The sequence below is a fragment of the Parasteatoda tepidariorum genome, chromosome 9 (genome assembly GCF_043381705.1).
Source record: "Parasteatoda tepidariorum isolate YZ-2023 chromosome 9, CAS_Ptep_4.0, whole genome shotgun sequence".
In the NCBI taxonomy this organism is placed as follows: Eukaryota; Metazoa; Arthropoda; class Arachnida; order Araneae; family Theridiidae; genus Parasteatoda; species Parasteatoda tepidariorum.
Genome location: NC_092212.1, coordinates 77075314 through 77102641, shown reverse-complemented (window position 1 = coordinate 77102641; position 27328 = coordinate 77075314). Strand labels below are relative to the sequence as shown.

Sequence of the window (27328 nt, the reverse complement as noted above, 5' to 3'; positions counted from 1 at the left end):
GCATTATATATCGGAAGCAAAGGAGAAATTGTAAAAATATGCGAGTTTAAACCGTTTTTGAAGTTTATAAAAAGACATTTTGAAGAATAGACAGTAAATGTCAAGTTTATTCAGTCTATTCAAACTTAGTTCGTAAAACGAATAAATGTGAGGTTAGGTTTTACTTCTGTAAGAAATTTGAGAAATGCTATGGAAAAATTTAAAATATAGATGAATGTAAAAAAAATACTTAATATCAAAGTTTTAATACATATGTTTCTTAAATTTTCGGACCGTATACATTACTACCAATTTATATTTTTTAGTTAACTGTAGTTGTAACTCTGCAAATATTTAACTATCGAGCTGTTGTTCTACAGTGAATTAAAATAAAATTTTATTACTAATTCTTTTCACACTTTCATAAAGTATGTACTTTTTTTTACATTTGCAATGCTACTTTAAGATTTTGTATTATTAGTTAGAAGCATCTTGCAAGTTTCAAAAACTCTTCTGCATGTTTCATTAAAACCTGATAAAATATTTTTACGTCCCTAATTTATTTTATTATTATTTGTCTAAAATCACACTATTAAAACCTAAATGCATTGCTTTATTTGTTAACTATAATTTGTGTTTGCATTTGATTCATCCAAAAAAGTTCGATTTCACATATTATCCAATTACCTTACTTTATATTATACTATCGATAAATTATTATTAGAAGAAAAGAAGCTTATTATTAAGTAATATGATAAGTTTAATAACCACAAAAAATTTTGTTCTGAAAACTAGTAATGAGTCAAAGTTTCGGACATTCAATGTAAATGCTAAATGTCAACATTGGGGGCGGGGGTCAACCACAACTGTTTAATGACATTACATCTGCTATGTAATGCTGCTTATAGATAGTGATAAATTTATCACAAATTTAAAAAAAGAAAAAAAAATGTAAATACAATACCGTAAATTGTAATGCACATTTTTTATTTAAGCTATTATAATATTTAAATGAATTGGGTGCAATTGTATTAGCACTTAATTCTAAGTCAGCATAACAGCACTTAATTTTTAATATCTGTTAGCTTATTTCACAAAATAAACTTCATATTGATTTAAATAATAATTCCATGACTAAAACTTTATTATGCATTATGTACTAGCTGTTTATTTTTAAAATTATTATAGCAATTGAATGCATCCAGTTTCACAAATATATTATATTTGTTTGAAAGATTCACAAATTAAACGATTCGTTGGTGAAACTTCATTATTTTTTTATAAATTATATATTTGCTATGTATACATGACTTAAAATTGTGATAAATTTATTATAAAATAGAGAAGATTATTTTACTTACCAAAAAACTAGGATCTTTTTTATTTCGATTTTAATGTCATTGAAATGAATGTGCTTAAATTATATAGAGCATCTAATTCTAGCTATTATAATACTTAATTCAGTATAGTGTTTTTGTATTGTGATCTGCATCTGAATCGTCAGGTTCGGACAACTTACAGCAAAGGCTGGCGAGAAACTTAAAAAAATTCACAGATCAACTGTAAGGGTAGAACTCTTAGTCACCCTTCAGAAAACCTTTAAATTGTTCTTTTAAAAAAATTGCAAGTTTAAAATTTAGTTGGCCCTACGGATCACAATATGGAACTACCCCTTTTATTTTTTTAAATATAAACTCTGTATTGATTAACTCAATGAACAAAAATCTTGATTATGCACTGGCTATTCATTTTTAAAATTAAGTATTTTAATGCATCTAGTACTAAAATAATTATTTTTTTTAAATGATAGATTAACCAGCTAAATTATAGTTTGAAAAATGTCAATTTAAATTATGCATCTGAGATATGTACATGACTGAAATATTGGGATAAATTTATTATAAATTTTATAAAGTTATTTTTCCAATTAAATTGGTACTATCTTTTCTTACTAGTTTAGGTATTATGGTAAGAAAATTATGATTATATAAGCAAATAATTTCTTGGTCTATCTGTTTACATACGTTATATTGACATGATTAATTTCCCATTGAATTTATTAATCTCATTAAATATAATTTGTAACTAATGCATTAACTGCATATTATTTGTTATAAATTATTATTTAATAATAACTTGAGGTATCTAGTTTTATAAAATTTTATTTTTGTTTAAAAAATTCATCAGTAAGAAATGAGTTCAGAAATTTTAATTGTTTTTTTTTAATGAAATTTAATTGCTGCTGCAGTTTAAATAAAAGAAAATTCTTACCTTCACACAGTGGTCCCCATCCCCCCCAAGCTCTTGGGTGCATTCATCCCCTCCCCCAAAAAAAATTTGCTAACTTCCCCCTTCCATGTTAGCTTGTTCGAAATAGTGCTTCTTTGCTTGCATTCTACTCATAATATGACAATGCTTCTTTTATTTATGTACTTAAGAAAAATTCTCTCGTCTAAATCCCCCCCCAAACTATTCGTATTATCTAGTGTAAAAATCACCCCCAAGCTTTAAGTGGGCGCATCCCCCTGCCTTCACAGATTAATTGGAAATGTATAACAGACAAACTCTACACAATTTGAGCGAATTGTATTAAAATTTAGGTTATAATTGGATTATTGACTTTAAATTAGACTTAGCAATGATTTTAGACAACTAAATCAGACCGAGCCCATCATGATGAAATTTTGTGATCTCCAGAACTAACAATAAATTGTTATCAATCAAATATAAAGAGATGGTAAACTGTGTTACTGTCACTTGTCTTAAACTAGCCTATTTCATCGTAATTGTGAATCTTACTTATTCATTGTAATTTTTCATCTTATTTTATTTTAGTGACTTTGTTTTAATTTTAATAATATGTAATGATAAAATTTTAATTCATTAATAATTTTTGTATTTTTTAAATTCTAATTGAGGCTTGTGAATGAATAAGTAAAAATTTGTACAGACTAGTGAAATCTTCAGGGATGAAAGAAAAAAGCGGAAATCTGCTTTTTTCCTCCCAATTTTTTAAATTTTCGACCATGCTCCAAAAACTTAAATTTTTGTGGAGTCCAATAAGAGAAACCCAAGCTGCCCAAACGATAGTCGGACTCGAAACAAACTCCCCCCCCCNCCCCTCTGCAGTAGCCTCCTGAGAAAATGATCTTCAGAAGAAAAGGGTGGAATTTCGGCAGGTATGCCGTTTCCGGGACAACCGCGACTTCTGCTATAGATTGGAAAAAAAAGAGTTCTAAGCAGTTTCGTTTCAGCTGCTGATATTTGATTTCTTTTGTTTGGCTGATTTTCAGAATTTTAAATATAAGGAACTGCCAGAATCTGCTAAAATTGCGATTCTTATTCAGACGATTTTATGTAAATCATTGAATTTCGTAATTAACTTATTTGAAAGTTACTTGTTGCGATTCGTTTTTATGCAATTTAAAATTGATACTTGCAATTCCCATTCACACAATTTAAAAATTCAATATCGCGATTTGTATTAAAGCATTTTTTAAAACCCAATAAAGTGATTCATATTTCTGCGAGTTTAAAATCCAATATCGTGATTCGTATTCACATATTTTTAAAATTCAATATTGAAATTGAGGCTTGTGGATGAATAAGTAAAAAATTTGTCCCAGTTAAAATCTGGTCCCTTAAACCTTTGACAAAATATAGGTTGCATAAAAAATAAGTGTGTATTTAACTTCGTATTCAAAATATTAATAAATCTGGGCTGTTGAAGCTTTTGTTCAAAGAATATATTTTAATGTAGAACAAATGAGTCACGATGTTTATTCTCTTACTTGTTACAGTGTTTTTACAATTCAAATACTGGCAAGAGAAGACAATAATTATTTTTAAGATTTCTAATGTTTTATTATAAAAAAATTTAATAAAATATTTTGATCCAATTTTTTTCTACCTTTTTTAGTTTTAACATGGATGATGAAGCAGAATGCTATAAATTATGGAGAATTAGAAGAACTATCATGCAGGTATACATTCTATGATTTTCAAACCTTTCAAAAGCATAAACTAGCAAGGGTGTTAATTGTTAATCTCTTCTTGAGATTGGCTGGTTTTTGGCATGTGATAAAATATAACAGTTTTAACCACAATTCAAACTGTTATTTCAACTATGTATGGTGAAACTGTCCTATCTCGAATTTCACATTTTTTTGACTTGTTACAATCCGTCAGACCTAACATGAGTGGTGCTGTCCTGGGTCCCGAATGGTAAGAGGAACAGAGGGTGCCAAAAAATCCTTAAAGAAAGAAATGCTTTCAGGTGGCTGAGGTTGAAGTGTGCCTAGAAAGCAGCACTTGACCAGAAAAGGTGCAGAAAGTGATGTCTTGTTCTACCTTAACATAAGACTGGACTACCTTAACATAATCGATCAACGTTACATTTTCTAATGCAGTCGTTATTCTCTCTAAATTTTATTAGCTTAATTTCATCAATTGAAAATTGCATTATAGTCTTATTACTATAATATAGCCTGGTGCATTGCATATTTAAAAAGTGCTTATTTTCGCTTTTCATTTTTTAAACGGTGCTTTTTTTATTGGATGTTTTTAAAAAGTGCTTCATTTTCCCTTTTAAAAAATGAGATTTTCACCGCGTATAATGCAAAAGCATGGTTTTTACATTGTTTTATTCAAAGTTTTCGCAATTCATTCAAGCGCACTGCATTTCGGCGTACCATCGGTCCATGGCGCATGAAAGCACCAATCATTTTACATGAAATTATATATTTTTTAAATAGTTGTTTGAGGAAATACTTGGGGGTCCGCATGTGCGTATACTGAGCTGGGTTCGGTGAGATTTTTATTCTCTCATGTGCAACTCTGCTACATTTTGCAAGATATTCTCAATTTCAGGCTTCACTTTCCACCCTTTGAAATCGAACCAAAAAATCTCTCGTTCTTTTTATGGTGGCTAATATAATTTTTTTTAAAAAAGAGTTCTTTGTCAGAAACTAGTTATTTTATCATGATCGTGTAAAGTCTTAGAAAATTATTTTGTATTTTGTTAATGTAGGTATATAGTGCTTAAAAAGAACTCAAAAGATGCTTATTTTTTGTTGAAAGATTTGGCTATGCACCTTGCATAGTTTAGAATTTTATGTCACGGTTATCTTTTCAGCAATGAAAAGTATAATGTTTTAATTTTCTTCTTGTACTCTATCTAATAAAACAACTTCTCTTCCCATATGCCTAGAGCACTTGTTAGCTATTATAAATAAAATGGTGTGGGTTAATAGCAGGGTTCATTCTAAACCTTAAGAGTGTGGTTAAAAAAAGAGAAAAAAAACTATACCTTTTATTTCACAAAGAATTCTGTGACTTTAGAGTGTATAATATTTCTATCTAATAAAACAACTTCTCTTCCCATATACCTAGAGCAATGGTTAACTCTTATAAATAAAGTGGTGTGGGTTAATAGCAGGGTTCATTCTGAAACTTAAAAGAGTGTGGTTAAGAAAAGGAAAAAAAAACTATACATTTTATTTCACAAAGAATTCTGTGGCTTTAGAGTGCATAATATTTAAATTTCACAATTTTTTCATTTAAAAAAAATTTAATTTTCAAAGGAAAGTGATTGAACTTAAAAAAAATTATTTATTAGATAAGAACTATCCCTAAACCAAGGTTGAACCCACATGAAAAAGCTCTGAGGGTGTTTTTTTTCCAGGCCAATCCACTTTTGCAAACCTTGCTTTTCTGGCATCTAATGAAGATGGATTTATTTTATTAAATGATCATTGACATTCAATATTCAATAAAATATCATTGACATTTAATAATTACTATTCTATAACTTTTTGTAATTAAAGGATTGGTTTTAGTGTGTTTTGATATCGTAATGATTCCATTCTTGCAGATTTGTTTTAAAAGCAGCTGTTTATTTTAGTGATTTTATTAGTGGCATCACTGTACTGATGTTTCTTTTATTTCTCTTTCCTTCTAGTTGTGTCATGATAGAGGCTATTTAGTTACACAAGAGGAGTTGGATCAAACTTTGGAGGAGTTCAAAGCTCAATATGGAGATAAACCAAGGTAGATAAGTCAATTTTTTGTTAAATGTTTGATTTATTGCTATGTTAATTTAATTAGTGTTTTTTGTTAGTAACTTAACATGCAATATTCAGAGAACATTATGAATGAGTGAGCTAAATAAAAGTTTTTTTATTTTGAAAAAATTTAATTTTTATTCTTAGGTGTTTGTACGTGTTATTCAAACACAATTTTTTGTGAAAAACTGTATTTTTGTTCTTTTAAACTGATGATTTTTTTTAATGGAAAGCATTTATTTGTAATGACCCTGACTGTAGATTAACTAAGTCAGATTTAAAAATAAATTTTTTGTTACATGTCAAAATTTCTTAAGTGAGTAAAAAACAGGATTTTTTTCAACTATAAGCTGTAAATCCATGTAAATAATAAAAGTTGATTAATCATATTTCTGCAAATACAATCTGCAATACTCTACAATTTTCATTGATAACTGTCAAAAAGCCAGCTACTGAAAAATAGCATGTAGTTGCTTAGTATCACATTATTAGTTTTGTTGTGGCTTATCTTCCAAGTGTCTGACGAAGTCACACAAGATCCATCAGACCGCTGATCCTAAGGAAATCTAGTACCTGAAGGGGGGAGGGTGAATATATGTTTTCTCTGGAAAATCCCAAACAGTCCAGGGCATTTGAAGCAGACTTTGAAGATTCTCCTGCCTTCGAAAAATGAGACTTTTTGTGTGACCGCTTGTTCATCTGGAAATCATAGTTTTAGAAGCTCTGTCTCAATTGAGGGTGAATGAAGAACCTGACTCTTTGCCCGCATACCAGTGATGTCAGAGAGGAGAATCTTCCTCCCCTTCAAAATAATATTAGTTTTAAACGCTCTTAATTGTTCTCAGAAATATGTTAAATTAGGTATCCCGGAAAGAACTAATTTACATAGCATTTGGTGAATAGTAGTAGTATTTTATTTATGTCATAGTAGAGCTGCTCTATGGGTGACAGTCTGTAAAATGTCCCTAAGGAAGATCCAAATTGATCCTCTACAGAGACATGGTGCGTAGCGTTTTTAAAAAGTGCTTAAAGGTGCTTATTTTCGTATTTTAAAATCCCTTGAAAGTGCTTTTTTCATTGGTTGTTTTTAAAAAGTGCTTAATTTTCCTTTTTCAGAAATGAGATTTTTTTTCTTTCTATACCATGTTAATTTTCGCCACGTATTATGAGCTGGGTTCACTGAGATTATTGCACTCCCATGTGCATCTCTGTTGCATTTTGCAAGATATTCTCAATTTCAGGCTTCATTTTCCACCCTCTGATATTGAACTGAAAAATCTCTTGATCATTTTATAATGGCTAATATAATCAAGAAAGGAGTTCTTTGCCAGAAACTAGTTATTCTATCATGATCATGTAAAGTCTTTGAAAATTATTTTGCATTTTGTAAANTGTTGCATTTTGCAAGATATTCTCAATTTCAGTCTTCATTTTCCACCCTCTGATATTGAACTGAAAAATCTCTTGATAATTTTATAATGGCTAATATAATCAAGAAAAGAGTTTTTTTGTCAGAAACTAGTTATTCTATCATGATCATGTAAAGTCTTTGAAAATTATTTCGCATTTTGTAAATGTATATAGTGCTTAAAAAGTACTTAAAGGGTGCTTATTTTTTGTTGAGAAATAAGGCTACATACCCTGAGAGAACAAAATTGTGAGGACGACCTGCCCTCAAAGTAGAGCACTTTACTGTAAAAGAATTTAACAAGGACTCAATTTTGATGAAGGAAAAAATGTAAAAGTTTTCATCTAACCTCTATTGATAGGAATATAAAAAATTAGTTTCCTAGCATTTTTAAAAAAACTTAATAGTTGTACTTTTAAAATGCTGGAAAAATTTTTATAAGTTTTTCTCTTAGAGAAAAAATCATTTAAGGGATTTGCAGCAAAAATAGTTGCTCATTTTCTTAAGATCCCTGAAATAAATGGGAAAAAAAGCTGAAGTGTATAATGCAATAAGTTTGTAGCTCTACTGCTTCAACTAATACAGGTGTATTACTGTATTTTAGTGCAGTTTATTGGTACTTATGCAAAAAAGACCAGACAAAAACGGTAACCTTCAGAAAAAATTCTGCTGTAAAATCGGTACTTTAAAACAATTGCAATCATCCTTATAAAATCGACACCTGCCTAAAAAAGAATATGTAAAAAAACAACATAATCTGTAAATTTTTAATAAAGGTATGTGCCTTTTGGAGAAAAATAATTCGTTACAGGTACATATTTCTTAAGTCGTATAAACATATGTAAATTTAGTGACCACAGACCCCAACCTATTCTTATTCGTATTTATACGTTTAAAAATTAGGCACTTTGATTTGTAATTTTTTAATTGTAAAAAAGTGTGGTCAAGATTAATATCATAATATTAATTTGATTGAATATACATGTGTATATATATTAAATTTTAATAGTACGTATCATGTTAAACAATTGTCATAAAGAGTTGTAAACAAGTACAATCTTAATAGTTTTTTATAATAAAGGAAAATAATTTCGTGAAAATTTTGTAATCTTTTTTATCTTTACTTTTGAAGATATTTCTTACAGAATCTTGATATGCTAAAATTTTTCTTAAAAATTGGTATTAACTTAAAGCTATTAGCCATTATACTGTTTGTTTCTTAGCATTTAAAGGTAACAGTAATGTGATATTTTCTGAAAAAAGATATTTTTGTACAAGTTTTTTCAAAATCTGTTACAATTCATCTTAGCTGTCTTGTAAACTGTTTAAAATTGTAGGAAAAAAAATTAGAAATTAATAAATTTCGTGAAGTTTAACCCACTGGCGGTTAAGGAAATGGGCAAAATTAGGAGAATGTTTCTCTTCTATACACTATTCCCATATCCATTAGCGTGGATAAACCGGTTTTGCTATGCAGAGAAAACTGCAGGTTAAAATGCAACATTTTACGTGCAGAACCGTCAGTGGGTTAAGGCATATATAATTTTATACAATATTGAACAAAACTTTTGGACCCCTAATTTATCACTGAAACAAAAACAGGAATACTAAAATTTTTGTGACAAACTTTTCAATAAAATTTTTTTCAATTAGTTACTTTTTGTACTATATAGATATTTTGTTAAAAAATGGAGAAATTTTTGACCTATGTATAACTATTAAACTATATTAATATTATGTATTTATTTATTTTTGGAAAAACATTGTATTTTAGAATTACAAGTTGCTGTGTTTTAATTTGTTCACTTATGTTAAAAAAATTTTGTTAAGTTTATTTTTTCTTCAGTAATTTTTTGAAAATTCTGATAATTTTTTGAAAGTAAAGCATTAATATATGATCTAATTAGCCTAGGTGCATAATTCCAAGAACTGATTAGAAGTTTTATCAATAAAATTTTTGTATGAAGAATTTTGAAATATTTTTGCTTTTTTTTCCCCTTGGAACTAGTTCCAAATTAAAAATTTTTGTAAATGGGTGTTCTCTCCAGATCGTTTTGCCGGGTGCTCTCCTGGCCACGTTTAAAAGTGTAGATTCTACTTTTGCTCTTTTTTGGCCTGCAATTTCTAATTTTTGATTAATAATTATTTCTTGCTTTCTAGTCAACACGTTCTTTCATTATTATTTTTCACTTGCTTTATCAGATACTGATCTATACTTTTGCATGAATGGAACCATACAGCTTTATGGTTTAATATCCTTTCTTCTCTTTAAATTCCTTGTAAAATCTTTGTCTCTTTTAAATACATAATTTCGGCAATTTTTTTGTTTCAGCCATTGCACCCGGCTAATATATTTCTCCACTCTGCGTCAATAAATCTGGGGAGAACACTAAAATGGAAGGCCGTCGTGGCAGTAGACCCTCTCGCTTGGAGAAACAAGAGGAGTTTGAAGTGGAGGATGAAGGAGGCTCGTTTCTGTCACCCGTTACGATTCAAATTGAGGACAGAGGAGAAGACTTTATTTGTGAGTTTCAGCATGCGGATAGTGAAGAAAGTTCGACTTATGAAGTGTGTGAAGAAGATCTACCTGATGTAAGTGATGTAGCATCTGAGAAAGGACCTGATGGAAAACTAGAAAGAAAGAAAGCCGCTTGCCGCATGAAAGTTTTAGTTAGAAGTCATGCTGTTCATGAAGATGCGTCTCCTCCTCCTGATTTGGAGTCTGTTATTGCGAACACGAACATGCTTAGTGTTACTAATGCTCCCTCATTTGTGACTCAGTCTAAAGGTACTTTATCTAAGAGTAGATTAGGAAATCAGAGCAGCTCCCAAGGAAGTACAGAAAGTTCATCCACTTCCGGTATATCAAGAGACTCTAGTACTGAGAACTACACAGATAGTTCTGGTATCGATTTACAGCAATTTATAATTGACACTCTCCATAAAAATCAAAAAGATCGTTTGATGGTTTTAAAAATCGAGCAGGAACTGATAAATTTGATAAAGGATAACAAGAAACATTCAATTAAGTTTCCACAAATGAGTTCTTACAACAGAATGCTTGTACATAGAGTTGCTGCTTTTTTTGGATTAGATCATTATGTAGACGGAAATGGGACTTCTGTCATTGTAAATAAAACGAAAACCTCTAGAATTCCTGACACTCGCTTCCAGGATTTTATTAAAGATGAACTCTTGCCCGAAGAACCAAAGAAGTCTATTCTGAAGCGTGATAGCATATCATTTGAAGAAGAAAAGGAACGAAGCCCAGAACGACAGTCATCTACTGATAGCAGGCGTAGCAAGTCATTTGAAGAGAGAGAAGAAGAGTATGAAAAAGCTAGAGCTAGAATTTTTAATCAAGATGAAGGTATAGGAGGATCACCTCTCAATCGTAGTCAAGAAGGGGCATATCCCGAAGATGTGAGATGGCCTAGTGAGTTAAGGCCATGGAGTAGTACAGATTCTGAAAGTTCAGGACGCCCGTTAGGGTCTAGAATAAGCAGCAGTTTTGAAAGTGATGTTCCAACTCAAGGCAAGGTGTCTAGATCATTTACGTCTACCACTAAAGTAGAACCTGAGAAACCCTTAACTGCTCGTTCAACTCGTCCTGTGATGAAGAAGGCTAGTAGTTTTGGGGGTATTTCAGTGCTCTCGAGGGATGGCTCTTGTGGTAGAACCTTCACTCCGAAAATAACAAAAGCCGAATCTTTCAACGTAACCAGTATCTCAGACTGTCCGGTTATAACTTGCGAAGTATCTGTGTATTCACAAGAGAGTCATATTTATGCTATTTCTTCATTTGTTACGGCTGACAATGCTGCATCTGTAAGTGCTCAAGATACTTGCCCTTTGATATCAATTCAACCCATAGAAGTAGAAGTTCCTTTGATTAAAGATCCTGAGCAAGCAACTACTGAATCGGGCAATAAAGAATTGTCGAAAGATATTATATCGACTTCGAGTGTTTCACTTCCTTTAATGTGGCCCTATTCCAGTGGAACAGACATGCTTTATACAGATGCATGCAAACATTTTCAATCCGCACATCAAAAAGCTACTCCATCATCTCAAAATGTATCTGGCTCTGTTACAGATCAAGTGCCAACATCTATAGGTTCTATACCTTCAAGAACTGCACCTTCATCCCCCACCCATTTATGTCATCCCCAATCTTCTCAGTTGTTACCCCAAATACAACCCCAATCAGGTGTAAATACTTCATCACAAACTGCTTTTTATGTACCTTATGGTGCTCCATCTAAACCAGTTGGCTCACATCTTTCCCCCCATCCACCCAGGCCTTTCATTTTATTTCCTGTGTGTTATTTGCAGCATACATCAAACGTTCATGCTCTACATCAAGTAGTATGTCCCACCACACAACAGTCTGCTCAGAGCTCATCTCAAACAACTTTAACCAGTGCTGGAGGAAAGGGTCATACAACCGTAGTTACCACTCATATATTGAACTCACAATGTATGTCTTGTTATTCCACTTTAGCGCATTCTGCTAATACGGAGAGTACATTTAATAAACCTGGTGCATCAACTAGCATTTATCCTCATGGTAAATCTGGAACTGCCGTTTCTTTAAAACCATCTTCATCTTTTCCTAGTCAACTTTCACAACCTCCTGTTTGTATGCAGTTTCATATTCCTTCTAATTTACCCCCCGTTTATGTGTCTGTAACTAGTAGTACACAATCGCCAGCCACTCGAACTCACGCCGGCGGGCACGCTGCTGTGCAGTTCTCTTCATTACGCTCACAATCTCTTCCAGTCCAATCTAATTCTGGTGTTGGTGTATTGCATCCTGCATTTAATTCTGGTACTGGACAGTTCTTGGGATATACTGTATATACTCCGGCGTCTGAGTGTCTACCAGCTCAGTCTCCGTTGACAATAGTAACCATTGGTCCAAACACTAGTATCTCTGCTCAAGCTCCTCAATTTGTTCCGGCCTATATGTCAGCTTATCAAATTTTACAAACAAACGTCCCTCCATTAGCTGCTACAATAGGTAATACTTCGACTCCTTTACCTCACATGCTGCATTCTGATTATCCTGCATCCATTTGCACAATGAGCAAAATGCCTGTAAGTTTTCCTTTGGTCAAGCAGGCGAGTGATCCCGGTATTGCAGAGCATGCTGCTCTTGCAAATAATTTTTATTTCGTTGGTCCTCCAGTGCAGCAACACATGAGCTCAGTGTTGTTGCCACAACCACCTGCAATAGCTAGGTTCCCTGGTGCTCCTATTTCCCACCGTGCTCCTACCAGTCGTCCTATAAAGCCTCGGAAGCAACGATCCAAAGGCAGCAATCCCATTTCAGCTAGTCAAGTATCACAGACTATATTAGAAGGAGATGGTAATCATATATTGGAAGTTATCGCTTTACCGGAAAATATAAAACAAAATGACTTAGGGAAATATCTTGAACCTTTATGCGAACTCGGAGCACAAATTCATTTAATGAGTGTTGAAAATCTCAAAAGTATAGAAGTGAGTGACGAGTTAGTTTCAAAAACCAAACATGTTGTTCTCGCTGTGTTTGGAAGTGATAAAGCAGCACAAGATGCTCTTCTTAGAATAAAGACTCCTAAATTTCAACTTCGACCTTGGCATTCTTCCCAAGACTGTAGTAGAAATATAAAAAAAGTTTAAATTCTAAAGGATCTTGTATGTTATGGGACACTATTTTTATAAAGATGCTAAAAAAAAATAATTTAAAAAAATAACTACAACAAAACATTGTATGTTATGCAGTTGTAAGAGAGAATATTTATGTTTTTGAATGTATTAATTTTAAAAAAAAGATTGATATTGTTCTTTTAGCTTATTGTACAGTTGTTCATGGTTTAACCAAAGACTTCTGCAATTCTTGTTCATGTACAGAAGATAAAAATTATATTAAAATTTCTTGCACATCCATTCTCATAGTTATTTCATTCACATCTCTAAGACACGCTGGACCTCCTGTTTCGATCTTGAAATATATATATTACCTTAAATCTGGAGTATAAGTAGATTCCCTATTTTCAATTACAAGTTAGCGAATTTTTTTTTTCTTTTCAACTGTGTAAGTCTACCTCTAGAACAAACCAAATATAAAAAATTTTAAAATCAATAAACATAAATATCGTATTTACAAAATTGTTTCAAATAAAAAATATTTCACATCAAAATCTTACAAAAACAGGAAGTTTCCACACTGCTCTTATAGAAGTCATGGGTTAAATAATGCTTAGACACATAGCAAAGTGTGAATTCAGATATTTTAAGATATATTAAAAAGTGAGGAGTTTCGAATTCTTTGAATGGGGATAATGGTTCATTTTTTTGTGCGACGGCAGATGAAGCTGGTGTAAAATCTATTGCAAAATAGGTTCTGTATAACGACATTGCTAACGTTATTGTATCCAACATAAATGATGTTCCCGAATATTTAAATTTTTAACTTAATGGTATTTTTTAAAAGTCATCATTCTGTTATATTTTTTGAAATACCTGAAATTACAGGGTTGCCTCTCCACAGGGAAAACCTGGATAATACAGGGATTTTTGATTTTTTCTTTACAAACTGGGAAAATATGGGGAATTTAGTTTCTGATTTTAGTCTTTTAAAAAATGGTGACCATTCAATGGGTAATCTAAAGGATGATATTCTAACTATACTAAACTTATTACATTTACTATAGCATCATTTAAGTAGGATGAGGTGTTCCTTTTTTTCTCTCTAAGCTTTTCCAGCAATTAAAACTAGTATAGTTAGCCCAATATAGCTTACACAAGAGCACAGTAATTGTGTTTCCGCTTGTGTATAATGCATATATCTATTGTGTATAATGTGTACAGGGAAAATGGGGGAATTTTTTTTTCTCCAGATTTGAGTGGCAACCCTGAATTATCTTTTCTTCTTATTTTTTTCTGTATGTAATATAAAGTATTTTTTTAAAAAATTAATATAAAGAAAATTTGATGAGTGAGAATGCAAAAATAATTGTATATAACACATTAAAAAATAGTTTTTGAAAGAGATAAATTGATATAGAGTTGTTCATATCTATCTCATTCTTTATAATGCATCAATATTTTACGATCAACAAATGCCCGACTTTATTACTGGTGCGGAAGTTAACCTCCTGATTTTCGTAAAATTTTTTGATTTTGAAAAGTAGACTTGTAAACCTATATATACAGTACATATAATATTAAAAATGCAAAGATCTATGTTTCAAAAAATCAATGATCTTATATTGAAAGCGTGTTCAAAAAGTTTTTAATTAGATTTTCAAAAGTTCAAAAATAAACCAGGATGCCTTACTTTTCTCAAGTCAATTAAAAAACCATATAGAAACTATTTTCTACGTAAGTTTTATTGAAGTGGGTACAATTGTCTTAAGATATTGCAAGTTAAAAGGAAGAAACTTTAAATAAATTTTTTTTTTAAGTGAGGCAACGTAAAGTAATTTTGTGGGGAAAGTCGTTGGAAGGTGAACACTCCATCCCCTGAGCCATCATGTCTACTTCGAACATATCGGGAAAACCTTTTTGTGTATGTAATAGATTTCAGATGACTACTGCAAAAACGAGAAATGACCATCTACCGCACTGGAGGGACACCAGAGCAGGTATTCACTTCTGAAAAGGTCTGGGATGCCTGAGAAAACAAGGTTAGAGTTGCCCCACTTTTAGCAAGGGAGTTTGCAGACTCATTACCAGCAATGTCGACATGGGAAAGGATCCACTCAAAAGTTGAAATTTTTTTTGGCAGTCACTGAAACAAACATTTTGTGCTATCATACTTTTACGATCGTTTTATTTTTAAGTTTAAAATATCATTATCTTAATTTGATTTCATAAAATTGAAATTCAGTTGTGCTACTTCAATCACATAATATGGTGGCTTCTGAAAAAGAGTTCTCCCAAAAATTTTAAAATAATATAGATTCTTACGAGTACAATGAATTATTCAATTTGATTAAAACTTTTTATAAAAGTACACTAAATTTTGTTATTACTTTTTTTTCTCTAAATTTGAATTTGTAAGTTTCCACGCTTGTCTCTACACACCTACTTATTTGTCAGGAAGGAAAGTAGCTAAGAAATTAATAGAATTAAAGATGAATCATGTTTTTAAAATATTAAATAAGTTGTATATCCCTTATTGCCACTTAAAACTAATTTTTTCTATATCTATACAATATCCATGATAAATTTTTTTTATATTTGTTTATCACAAAAAAAGGTTTCTTTTTCTTCAATACGAAATATCAGACATATTAATTTTAAAACAATAATTCAGTTGCTGTTATTCAAAAACTAATTATTTATTAATTAAATTCAAATAATTAATTTACACTCTGTTTTTCTTGACTAGGTTCAAGATTGCTTTTTAAATATTTGACTGCCTCGCCATACTCAAAGTCAAACTGTAAATTCATGTAACTGTAATTAATGTAACTGTAAATTAATATATTTTCACTAGAAAAGAAAACATCAAATCTTTCTGGATGGAATTAATTAATCTCACCTCTATTGATTCCAAAGGAAGGTTTTGACAAGGTTCTTTTTCGTTTATGGTGTGGTGGATTTTTAATTATCGTTGACACACAAAATAAGGGTAATTATTGATGAGACAAGATGGTGCAATATAGGACAAGAAATGTGAGCAAAATAGTATTATGTAGTACAACTGTTCTCATTTATATCATCTGACTTAGATAAAATAAAAAACTTTCTGCCAACACAAAATTTCAATTTTGACTTTTTGCAAGCAGTTTATTTTCTCTTATAACTAGTTTTAACCCCTTTGCCGCCACCTAATTTAGAGCAACCTTGTTTGAAAATCAGATTTTTTTTAAAAAATTTTATGAAACCCAACACTGATTATTTTTTCCCAGCATGCCTTTCTTTAAATTTGGCTGTTTTTTGATCAATAAAACTAGTTATTGACTTACTAAATTTTCTGTTGTTTCCAAATTTCCTAAAATTGAAGGCAGGGTTGAATAAAAGAGTTCTGACTTTTTTTTCCCCTCCTATTTTTAAATTAGTGACATTAAAAAAAATTAACACAAACTGTGCTCGCACATTTGCGTACATTCGTGTATATTATGAATATTATTGTACATTCCAAAAAATTTCCACAAACTGTGCTCGTACATTCGTGTATATTATGAATATTATTGTACATTCGTGTATAATTATACGCATTTATGCACATTCGAGTTGTATTATGCATACCGGAATATCGTCACATCATCTCTTATAATCACCATCTCTCATCATATAAAGTGCGCATTGTTAATCTAAGCAAACTCATTTAGTGGTAGGAAGTTGCTATGGAGATATTTTTACATTTTATACTTAATATTTACTATACCAATTATAAATGTTTCATATGCCACATAACTGACTGGTGGCTCATTGCTCTATGGCATTAAGAGAACATTTATTACCCCACAACTCATCAAGAAGAAATGTAGGAAACTTTTTTTTTTCTAATTTAGCTGATGGTCATGATTAAAACAAAAAAACTAGTATTATTTAAAGAAAAAAAATTTTCTTTAACTTTTCTATTTGATTATTATATACTATAGTAGATATTAATCCAGGAGTGAGTAAAATTTGATGTGGAGGATCAAATGCAATATAATGAAGATCCTATCCAATCTCAAAACAAAATTAAATGTATATTTATATAGTACACTAGGTAAGTCAAGATGAATTCCTCTAAATTCATAGTTTTGAATAATCTTCAATATATATCACTGAAAAAACATTCATCAGTCTTTTCTGCAAAAACAAAACAAACTGAAAAAACCTTCCCCCTTGCACAACTTTTTTATGGATTGACAAAGCGCTTTTGCCTTGGCCACCAGGATCCGTCAATCTGCTCACTCCAGGTATTGTGAAGGTTTGTAAAAGATAGTTTATATGTGCCTCTAAGTCCAGCGACCATGACCCATTTGAAGGCCTGTATCGCAGCTGCTATCATCAGCATTGAAACAGACATGCTGCACTAAGTTTCGCAAGAATTACATTTCAGATTTAAGAAAGTATCACAAAACGAGTATGTGCATATAGTACTGTAACGAATCAAGCGATATTAAAGAAGCAGTTTCTTATAAAAACGCATTTATTTGACAATCACACATAAACTAAACAAATGTACATTAAAATACCCGTAACGGGGTAGTAATAACCTTGCAAAATAAATGGAAAAACCCGTAACAGGTTAGTATAAACCTTAAATTCAATACAAAAACTATTCTCATCAAAAATCAACAACTCTCTGTTGCTCCATAAATTGTCTTGTGCTTTTATTTTTTATTTATCTCATTATATGTTTTGTTTTTATTTATGCTTTTGTTAGCCAGATATTTTTTGACTTTACTGTATAATCAAACCTTTATTTTAGTATTTTTGCAAGGGTATATATTTTCAATGAATACATTTATCACATTTTGGGTAGTGCACCTATGAAATTTGAAAATCCTGTTTAGGACAATCTATCATCTTTAATCAAAATATCTTCAGATCTCCTACCGCTTTCAAGTTTGAACCCTCATTTTAAAACAGAATTAGATTTTTTTTTCACATTGCCTAACATACCATGAAGCAATGAATTATTTCACATCAAATGTAACTATCCGATTCTTCATACGTTAACATGGAGAATGAAATCTTTTTCTGGCTAAAGAGGATCTTTAACATGGCAGGAAAAAAAATGGTTAAATTTTTTTTCTAAATGACTTTTTTGCTTAATTATATTCAATTTGTAGCGGTTGCGTTGCTCTAAGCTGAGAGTGAGTTAAATTTAATTAACACTTATTGATTCCAATACAACTCTGTTAACTTTTGCGATTTTGTTTTCTTTTTCTAAAGTCTCATTGTTTTTCCAGTGAAAGAAGACCAGCCAGAAGTGATCTAATTGTTCTGGTTGCCCATAACGATGATCCCACTGGTATATTTACTTTATATTATATTATACGGAATTAATTTACGATGCCTATGAAGATGTATAGCAAATTATGTTAACTTTTTATCTTACTAACATTTTAATGTAAAAAAGTTACTTAAATTGAAAATAAATCATTATAGAAGTGTTGTAACATTCCTTAACATTGTCATGGTAATTTTTTTTTAAAGTAAGTTCAGTGTATATGTTTGAAAATTTTACTTTTTTTTTAAATATATTTATTTTTCTTATAATAGTTTAAAAATTCTATGCTTACAATACTTACATCATATGGAGAGAAAAAAATGTGTGTTTCATTTAAAAAACATTGGTCTCTTCACATTAATTGAATCCATGGTGTGTCCCTAAACATTTTCAATTTTATTGAAAATCAATGCACCACATTTAAAACTTACCAAATAAAATCTGTGTTATCTAAGATTCCAAATAAAAACTGTATTAGTAATATTATCTTGGAAACGTGTAAATTATGTTACAAAATTTGAATCCTTCAGTGAAATGGTGTAACTTTTACTTTGTTACAATTGCTGTTTTTACCCAAATCTTATTGCCATTACTCTCTTTGACAAATGTCAATATATATATCACAGAATTAATATAACATTTTCATGTAATTGCTGTTTGCATAGTTGCTGTTTTTTACTCTTTCTGGTTAAGATTCTTTGAAGTTTTAGCATTTAAAAAATTGATTTTACAACCGGGTGCAAGAATTATTTTAAAAATGCAAAAACTTAATATTTTTATAGAATATTGTTATAACTTTTATGTGTTAATTTAAATTACGTGGTGGCCGAAGTCATTATAAATCAAGTTAATGGAACATAAAAATAGCAACATATGCATTTTATTAAACTAAAACCTCCACAAATATCAGGAGATTAAATCTCTATGTACTTAAACCACTTAATTTTTTAAGTATTCTGTTTCTCATTTTTCTTAATCAATATTCGCTTTTTTAAGCGAGTTCATATATAATCCCTGGCTAACTTTTTACAGAGCATGTTCTTCAGTTTTTTTAGGTCTTTTTTATTTTATTTATAAAACCATTCTATTAAGCAAAGTAGAATGCCTACCTGTTGGTAAATTAAAACAGGCTAATTCTAATTTTATTATAATAAGGAATGCTGAACCTGGCAAGCAGACTTAAATCTTGAAAAATGATCAAATGTTTGTTTCAATTCTTAATTTTAGTTGCAAATCTCCTTATAAAAATTGATTCAATGAAATTCACCTGTAAAGTATTTAATATACAAGGCAATGTTCAGAGATAAAAACAATATTTATCACTAACTTATGCCAGAAAAAGGGTAGGCTTAATTTATAATTATTGATTAACGAATAAAATACAAACTAATTTCTCTCTGTTTTGAAACTTAAAAATTATGTATCTTTGTTTGAATATTGCTTTTCACAAATTATTTGTTTTACTAATTTTAAACCCTAATTTATTGCTTACTATTGTATAATAGTGGAATTATTCGTAAACTTGCAGATCAAATGTTTGTGTTTTTTCCTGATGACACAAAAATCGGTATTAAAGTCATTAAGACTTACTGCCAAAGAATGCAGGAGGAAAATATCTCCAGAGCAATCATCGTTGTACAGCATGGAATGACACCATCTGCTAAACAAGTAATGTTCCATGGATTTTGTAATAAAATATTTTATTTTGATCTATTAAATAACTATTTTTTTTACATCATATTCTGTTTATTTCAGGCTTTGGTAGACATGGCTCCTAAATACATTTTAGAATATTTCCTGGAATCAGAACTCCTAATTAACATCACTGAACATGAGGTAATTTCTTATAATTTTATTTAAATAGGAAGAAAATTAACTTTTATTTATGTATTCACATGAAAATGAGATTCGTGTCAAAATTGCTTACTAAATCAGAGATTACTATTTTGAGAATCAAAATTATTGCAAAATAGCATTACCGAACATATTAACATACCTTCAAGCATTGTTTTATTATTTAGGCTGTCCGTATTGGTTATAGGATTGGCAAAAGTCAAGATTTTTTTTAAAGAAAAAAAAATCTTTTTTTATGTATTTAAATTGAATTTTTTTACATTGATAAATCAAAGCTGATAAAATGTAATGATAAATGTTAATAATGCTTAATATTATCTGCAAATAATATTATGACTAAAATACTTTACTTTACAATTCAAGCAAAAATGTTTAAAATTAATAACAATAATTTTAAATTATTATATAATTATTAGAATTAATCGCTTAATTAAAAGAAATCACATTTATTTTTATTTAGGCTCAACACCCTCATGAATTTGTAAAGACAAAGTTCCAATTAGTCAGTTAAAGTTCAAGGAAAGAATTAATTAATTTAGATCAGAAAAAAAAATCAATTGTTCTAAATTATTCTGACTAATGAAATGTTTTTCTTCATTATTAATATGTATGTATACAAGCTACATATTTAATTAGTTTAAAAAGTGCTGTTGAACAACAACAACAAAAATGGATATAGTTATAACATTGACATTAAACAACAAATTATTTTATATACAACTGATGGAAAAATTTAATTTGGAAGTTTCAGTTACTTTTTTCCTCATTATTCTCTTTTTTATTTTAAACTTCAAATAATATTTTAGGTATTACTTCAATATTAATTAAGTATTTTTTTACATTGATAAATCAAAGCTGATAAAATGTAATGATAAATGTTAATAATGCTTAATATTATCTGCAAATAATATTATGACTAAAATACTTTACTTTACAATTCAAGCAAAAATGTTTAAAATTAATAACAATAATTTTAAATTAATATATAATTATTAGAATTAATCGCTTAATTAAAAGAAATCACATTTATTTTTATTCAGGCTTAGCACCCTCATGAATTTGTAAAGACAAAGTTCCAATTAGTCAATTAAAGTTCAAGGAAAGAATTAATTAATTTAGATCAGAAAAAAAAATCAATTGTTCTNAAAATAATGTTTTTTTCCTCATAAAATTTTAGGATTTTTCTTTCTTTTTTGAAAGATGTTTACCTTACAGTCATTTTGGAAATAATCATTAGTGTATTACATTATCGTTTTTTCTTCTTTTTAAGATTATTACCAAATATTTTTTTTAGTTGGGTTTAACAATAAAAAAATGGCATTTTGTAGCGATTCAGAAAACCGGAAAAATCAGTTATCCGGAATAGCGATGGTCCCGATCGTTCCGGATAATCGGTCCCGTTCTGTATTTAAATCGAATTTTTTTACATTGATAAATCAAAGCTGATAAAATGTAATGATAAATGTTAATAATGCTTAATATTATCTGCAAATAATATTATGACTAAAATACTTCATAATTCAAACAAAAATGTTTAAAATTAATAACAATTTTAAATTATTATATAATTATTAGAATTAATCGCTTAATTAAAAGAAATCACATTTATTTTTATTTAGGCTCAACACCCTCATGAATTTGTAAAGACAAAGTTCCAATTAGTCAGTTAAAGTTCAAGGAAAGAATTAATTAATTTAGATCAGAAAAAAAAATCAATTGTTCTAAATTATTCTGACTAATGAAATGTTTTTCTTCATTATTAATATGTATGTATACAAGCTACATATTTAATTAGTTTAAAAAGTGCTGTTGAACAACAACAACAAAAATGGATATAGTTATAACATTGACATTAAACAACAAATTATTTTATATACAACTGATGGAAAANAAAAATGGATATAATTATAACATTGAATTTAAACAACAAATTATTTTATATACAACTGACGGAAAAATTTAATTTGGAAGTTTCAGTTACTTTTTTCCTCATTATTCTCTTTTTTATTTTAAACTTCAAATAATATTTTAGGTATTACTTCAATATTAATTAAGTATTTTTTTACATTGATAAATCAAAGCTGATAAAATGTAATGATAAATGTTAATAATGCTTAATATTATCTGCAAATAATATTATGACTAAAATACTTTACTTTATAATTCAAACAAAAATGTTTAAAATTAATAACAATAATTTTAAATTAATATATAATTATTAGAATTAATCGCTTAATTAAAAGAAATCACATTTATTTTTATTCAGGCTTAGCACCCTCATGAATTTGTAAAGACAAAGTTCCAATTAGTCAATTAAAGTTCAAGGAAAGAATTAATTAATTTAGATCAGAAAAAAAATCAATTGTTCTAAATTATTCGGACTAATGAAATGTTTTTCTTCATTATTAATATGGATGTTTACGAGCTACATATTTAATTAGTTTAAAAAGTGCTGTTAACAACAACAAAAAAATGGATATAGTTATAACATTGACATTAAACAACAAATTATTTTATATACAACTGATGGAAGAATTTAATTTGGAAGTTTCAGTTACTTTTTTCATCATTATTCTCTTTTTTATTTTAAACATCAAATAATATTTTAGGTATTACTTCAATATTAATTAAGTATTTTCAATTTAAATCAAATTATAAAAAATATTTTCTTCATTAAAAAAAATCAGATGATTTAAAAAATATAGGAAGATACAAAATTGATATCAAAATCGCTAATGTAGAAGATAAGACTAAAAATATATCATTTGGAGATGATTTTAATAATTGTCTATCATCTCGCTTCTGGTTCCTCCAGTAATCAAACAGGTTTGGATGTTTTCAGTTTCACCTGCCTCACTTGCGATTTTTTTTAAATTTTAAAAGTGTTTTTTTTCCTACCTTAAATATTAATTTTATGCTAGTACTCTTTTTTTGACAAAGAAAAAAAAATTCTAACAATATATATTAAGGGCTTCATTTATGGAACTGTTTTTATAAAACAATAAATATTTCAAAACTCTTCTTTTTTTTTCCAGTTGGTTCCAGAGCATGCTGTTATGACACCTGAAGAAAAAACTGAACTTCTAAACAGATAGTATGCTTTTTTTTCTCTCTTTTTGTTTTTAGATTAGAAATAATAAATAGACATCAATACTGATCAATAGTTTATTTATTAAAATTGCTTTTTTATGGCCACATTTCTTATCCCTTCGAATTTTTGTGATTAACTTGCAAATAAGTTCTCGAATAATTATTTTGGTTTTTATATATAGTAATCAGAAGGAACAACATATTTCAAAGTTTTAATTATTGCATTTATCATTTTTTAAAAATTTAATGAAACTAACCTGTTAACTGGAATCATCTGGTAACCGGTTGTCATGTTTATTATTTTGATAGTTGCTCTAATTTCTTTGAAACTTAAAAGACCCTCAAATGGATTTGATTTTTGTCATCAAAATTGCACAATTCTTTACACAGCAAAATTTTAATAATTCAATTTGTGAAATAGCTGATCACTGATTCTTTTCATGTTCAATGTTTATAGAAACATTTATTATAATTTGTTTGAATATACCATGTTGCTTAAATTCCTTTTGTCCTTGAATGTTGATAAATATTTTGGTTTTTTCTTTTGAAGTCTTGCCCTTGAATATTAATAAATATTTTGGTTTTTTCTTTAGAAGTCAAAATAAAATGTAGAAAATATTTTTTTACTTTTAAATTTCTTTGAGCTAGCATGGTTTTTTTTTATAATAAAAAAAAAACATTTGACTGCCTATTAAAAGTTATATCAAGTCATTCACATGGTTTTAATGACTTTTATCGTGCAAGCAAGACAGTAAATAATCTTTTTTTCCCCCTTTAAATTTAGCTACAAATGAAATTAAATTATAAAGGCTCTTTGCATTGTTTCAGAAAAGTGTTTGCATTTAAATAATGTTAGTGCTTTTGTTAAACTCCTGTAAAAAATTAAGAATTCTAAGTTAAATTTTATGGTAAGTAAGTTATAGAAAGTTGAAAAAAGTTGTGCGTTGATGCTTTTTCTATGACATCAAAACCATCTAGAACCCTTAAAATTAGGTGGTATGTAAACCTTAGTAAAATCTTTTCTGTGCAATGCTGACTCTGGTTTTACCTTATATTTCAAAACTTGTTGAAATAACCCACAATTTCTTTTTTCGCTTTGAAGAAGAATACAAATTTTATTGGTTTGTTATTAAAGAATAAGTGAATAAACAGTTATGAGAAATACTTTACCCAATACATTTGTATACTTAATGTAGCTATTAACAATTGTATACTAGAATTTTATTTATTGTTTTTTTTAATCAAATTAATTCAAATGGTTACAAATATAATTTATTTTGATGTTCTATCATTTTTATTTCTGAGCTTCTTTTTTTTTTATAAGTGGTTTGGGCTGTACTATTTTATTTTTTATTAGCATTTGCTTTTTGATCTAGGATGTAATTATATATTTAAAAAAAATTTCTTTATTGAACTTTTTAGTAAGCTTAAAGAAAATCAACTGATGAGAATTCAAGCTGGTGATCCTGTTGCTAGATATTATGGACTTAAGAGAGGGCAGGTAATTAATTATCAAGCTTTTTTCCTTATTTTCAATTGGAGAATTCTGCGACAGAGAGCTTTTGAAGCATGCTCCAAGTTCAGCTCTTTAAATCTAACCAAATGTTTGACAACCCCCTTTTTTGTACAATAGTTCCTATTTATCATCATTATTATTTATTTTATAATTTTTTTTTATAAATATTTTAAATAATTCTGTTGGAAAAAAACATTACAACAGAAAAAGTTAAAATCTTTATAAGAGAAAGATAAAATTTCTACTCTTCTATAAGATTAAAACCCATTAAACTTTTTCAGCTCTTTTCAAATGGCAACAGTGTCTGAAAATTTTAGTGCGTGCTCCACAAACTCAAAGTCTGAGATCTCTTCTAATATATATATATATATACAGTAGAGTCCCGATTATCCGAGCCCCGGTTATCCGAGTTTCCGCTTTAACCGAGCTATAAAATATTTCAAGGATTTTTTTTGTTCTAGTTTATTTTTTAAAAAAAACCGCTGAAAAATAAATCTGAATTTTATCTTCCAAACACTCAAAAAACAAAATCCAACAACTTGGTCTGATGAAATTATCGTTAATATCGTCAATAATGATAATGAATCTAGCGAAGATGATGAAGACAGTGATTATTAAAATCAACATATAAAAATCTCTCATACAGATGGACTAAAAGCTATCTAATGAACTATTGAATATATAGAACAACAAAAAGAGGCGACACCAGCCTTCCTGTTATCCCTAAAAAAGGCGAAACATTACTACAGAAAAGCGCCAAAGTTACGTAGAACAAAAAACGATTAAGGACTTTTTTTAAGTAAAATTTTTTTAATTCTCGTAAAGTATGCTTTTTAAATGTTTTTAAGTAAGCTTTTCAATTATAATATGAATTGTATGTGGTATACTCGTATACATTTTGTATTTCTTAAATATATTACATTTATACCTTCTCTTTTTCTTACCATTTTTATACTCTTCGCTTTAACCGAGTTTTTCAGTTATCCGAGTTTGTTGCGGTCCCCATTAACCCGGATAATCGGGACTCTACTGTATATAAATACATTTTTGTTTGGTGTTAATTAATATTTTTTTCATCAGGTGGTGAAAATTATACGAAACAGTGAAACTGCAGGGCGTTATATATCTTACCGTCTTGTTGTTTAGTTCAAGCATTTGTTTTTAATTTTCATTTAAATATGTATATACGTCACTCTATTATGTTTTCTATTGACAATAAAAATGTGTATGAATTGCTGGAAGTCTTAAGAAGCATCAGTAATTTCATGAGTTACCTTTTTTTTTTATTACATTGATATTTTCTGCATTTTAAAAACACAATTTTGCCACAAGTATTAATTATTATTTATAAAAAGTGCTTTTGAGACAGAAAGTAAAATATTCTAAGGAATTAAAAAAAAAGAAGAAAAAGGTTTGACTAGATAAGATATAATGGCAAGTCGTTATATAATAGAATTTAAAATTATCTTAAATTATAAAAATCTGATTTAAAAATCATACCACATCCAAGTGTAGTAGACTCCAAAAACTTAATTTTACATTAAAGTAAAAAAAAATTTCACCTTGCATTGCAACATTGTAGTCTAAAAAGTTTAGAAAAGACAATTAACTCATTTTTTAACGCAGCCGAAAATCATTCTTATATATTGAAATTCAAATCCATACTTTTTTTCTTTAGTTTTGAAGTTATTCCTTATGCAATATCTTATCATGGAATAAGAACTGGCAATCAATTTGATAGTTTTACTTAAACAATCTTACTAAACTTACTTAAATAAATAATGGTAAAATTTATTCTATTTAAATACACTTTTTTCTCATTAACAAAAAACAGGCATTTTTTTAATCATTTAAGACATGTGGCAAAATAAAATTAAATGGTGTCCACAGCAGTTAGTTTAGTCTGAGGTTCAGGCAGCCTAAAGAAATTTTCGGTCCAATTAAAAAATTGCTGCAAACTTTTTTTTTTTGTTAAAAAAAATGCATCATTTAACAAAATTTTTCCTTGTGAAAGAAATTTTATATGTCAATTTATTTATTAATTAATTTAAATTCTATTAGTTATTTTTAAATTATAATATGCCAAAAAATATTATTTTTAATGCATACGCTAGTTTATTCAATGAATTTTTTTCCCTTTTATTAAAGAAAAAATATTGTCAAAACATTTTAACAAAATATAAACTTTACTTTCTAAAAATATTTTGAAAAAGTTATAGTAACTTTAAAAAAAAGCACAATAATTTTAGGGAAAATTTCAAACCTTAAAAACTGTTCCAGAGAAATATTAGGCTCTGAAAATTTTCTGTACCTCTACAACAGTAGTAGACAATTCATAAGAATAGTATAATATTAAAAACATGAATTATTAATTCATAAATTCAAGATTCATTAATTGCAACAACAAAAAATTTATGTTTATTAATTATTCAGTTAAATAGAAAATTATTATAAAGTCAAACTTGTAATTC

The 27328-nt window shown here is 28.8% G+C and overlaps 2 protein-coding genes across 2 annotated transcripts; both read left to right on the top strand.

The window, feature by feature from the left end:
- The first annotated feature begins 208 nt into the window (after positions 1–208).
- On the top strand, positions 209–13383 carry LOC107436575 (R3H domain containing protein encore). Its single transcript, XM_043042248.2, has 4 exons — positions 209–407; positions 3899–3962; positions 5939–6027; positions 9782–13383. Exon 4 carries the CDS (start codon positions 9844–9846, stop codon positions 13114–13116), a length of 3273 nt encoding a protein of 1090 aa, XP_042898182.1. The 5' UTR covers positions 209–407; positions 3899–3962; positions 5939–6027; positions 9782–9843; the 3' UTR covers positions 13117–13383.
- A 1664-nt stretch (positions 13384–15047) lies between these two features.
- LOC107436586 (DNA-directed RNA polymerases I, II, and III subunit Rpb5) lies at positions 15048–26003 on the top strand. Its single transcript, XM_043042255.1, has 7 exons — positions 15048–15083; positions 18340–18418; positions 19926–20065; positions 20153–20233; positions 23287–23345; positions 24764–24842; positions 25938–26003. The coding sequence occupies exons 1-7, from the start codon at positions 15048–15050 to the stop codon at positions 26001–26003; spliced, it is 540 nt and encodes a 179-aa protein (XP_042898189.1).
- The last annotated feature ends 1325 nt before the right edge of the window (positions 26004–27328 follow it).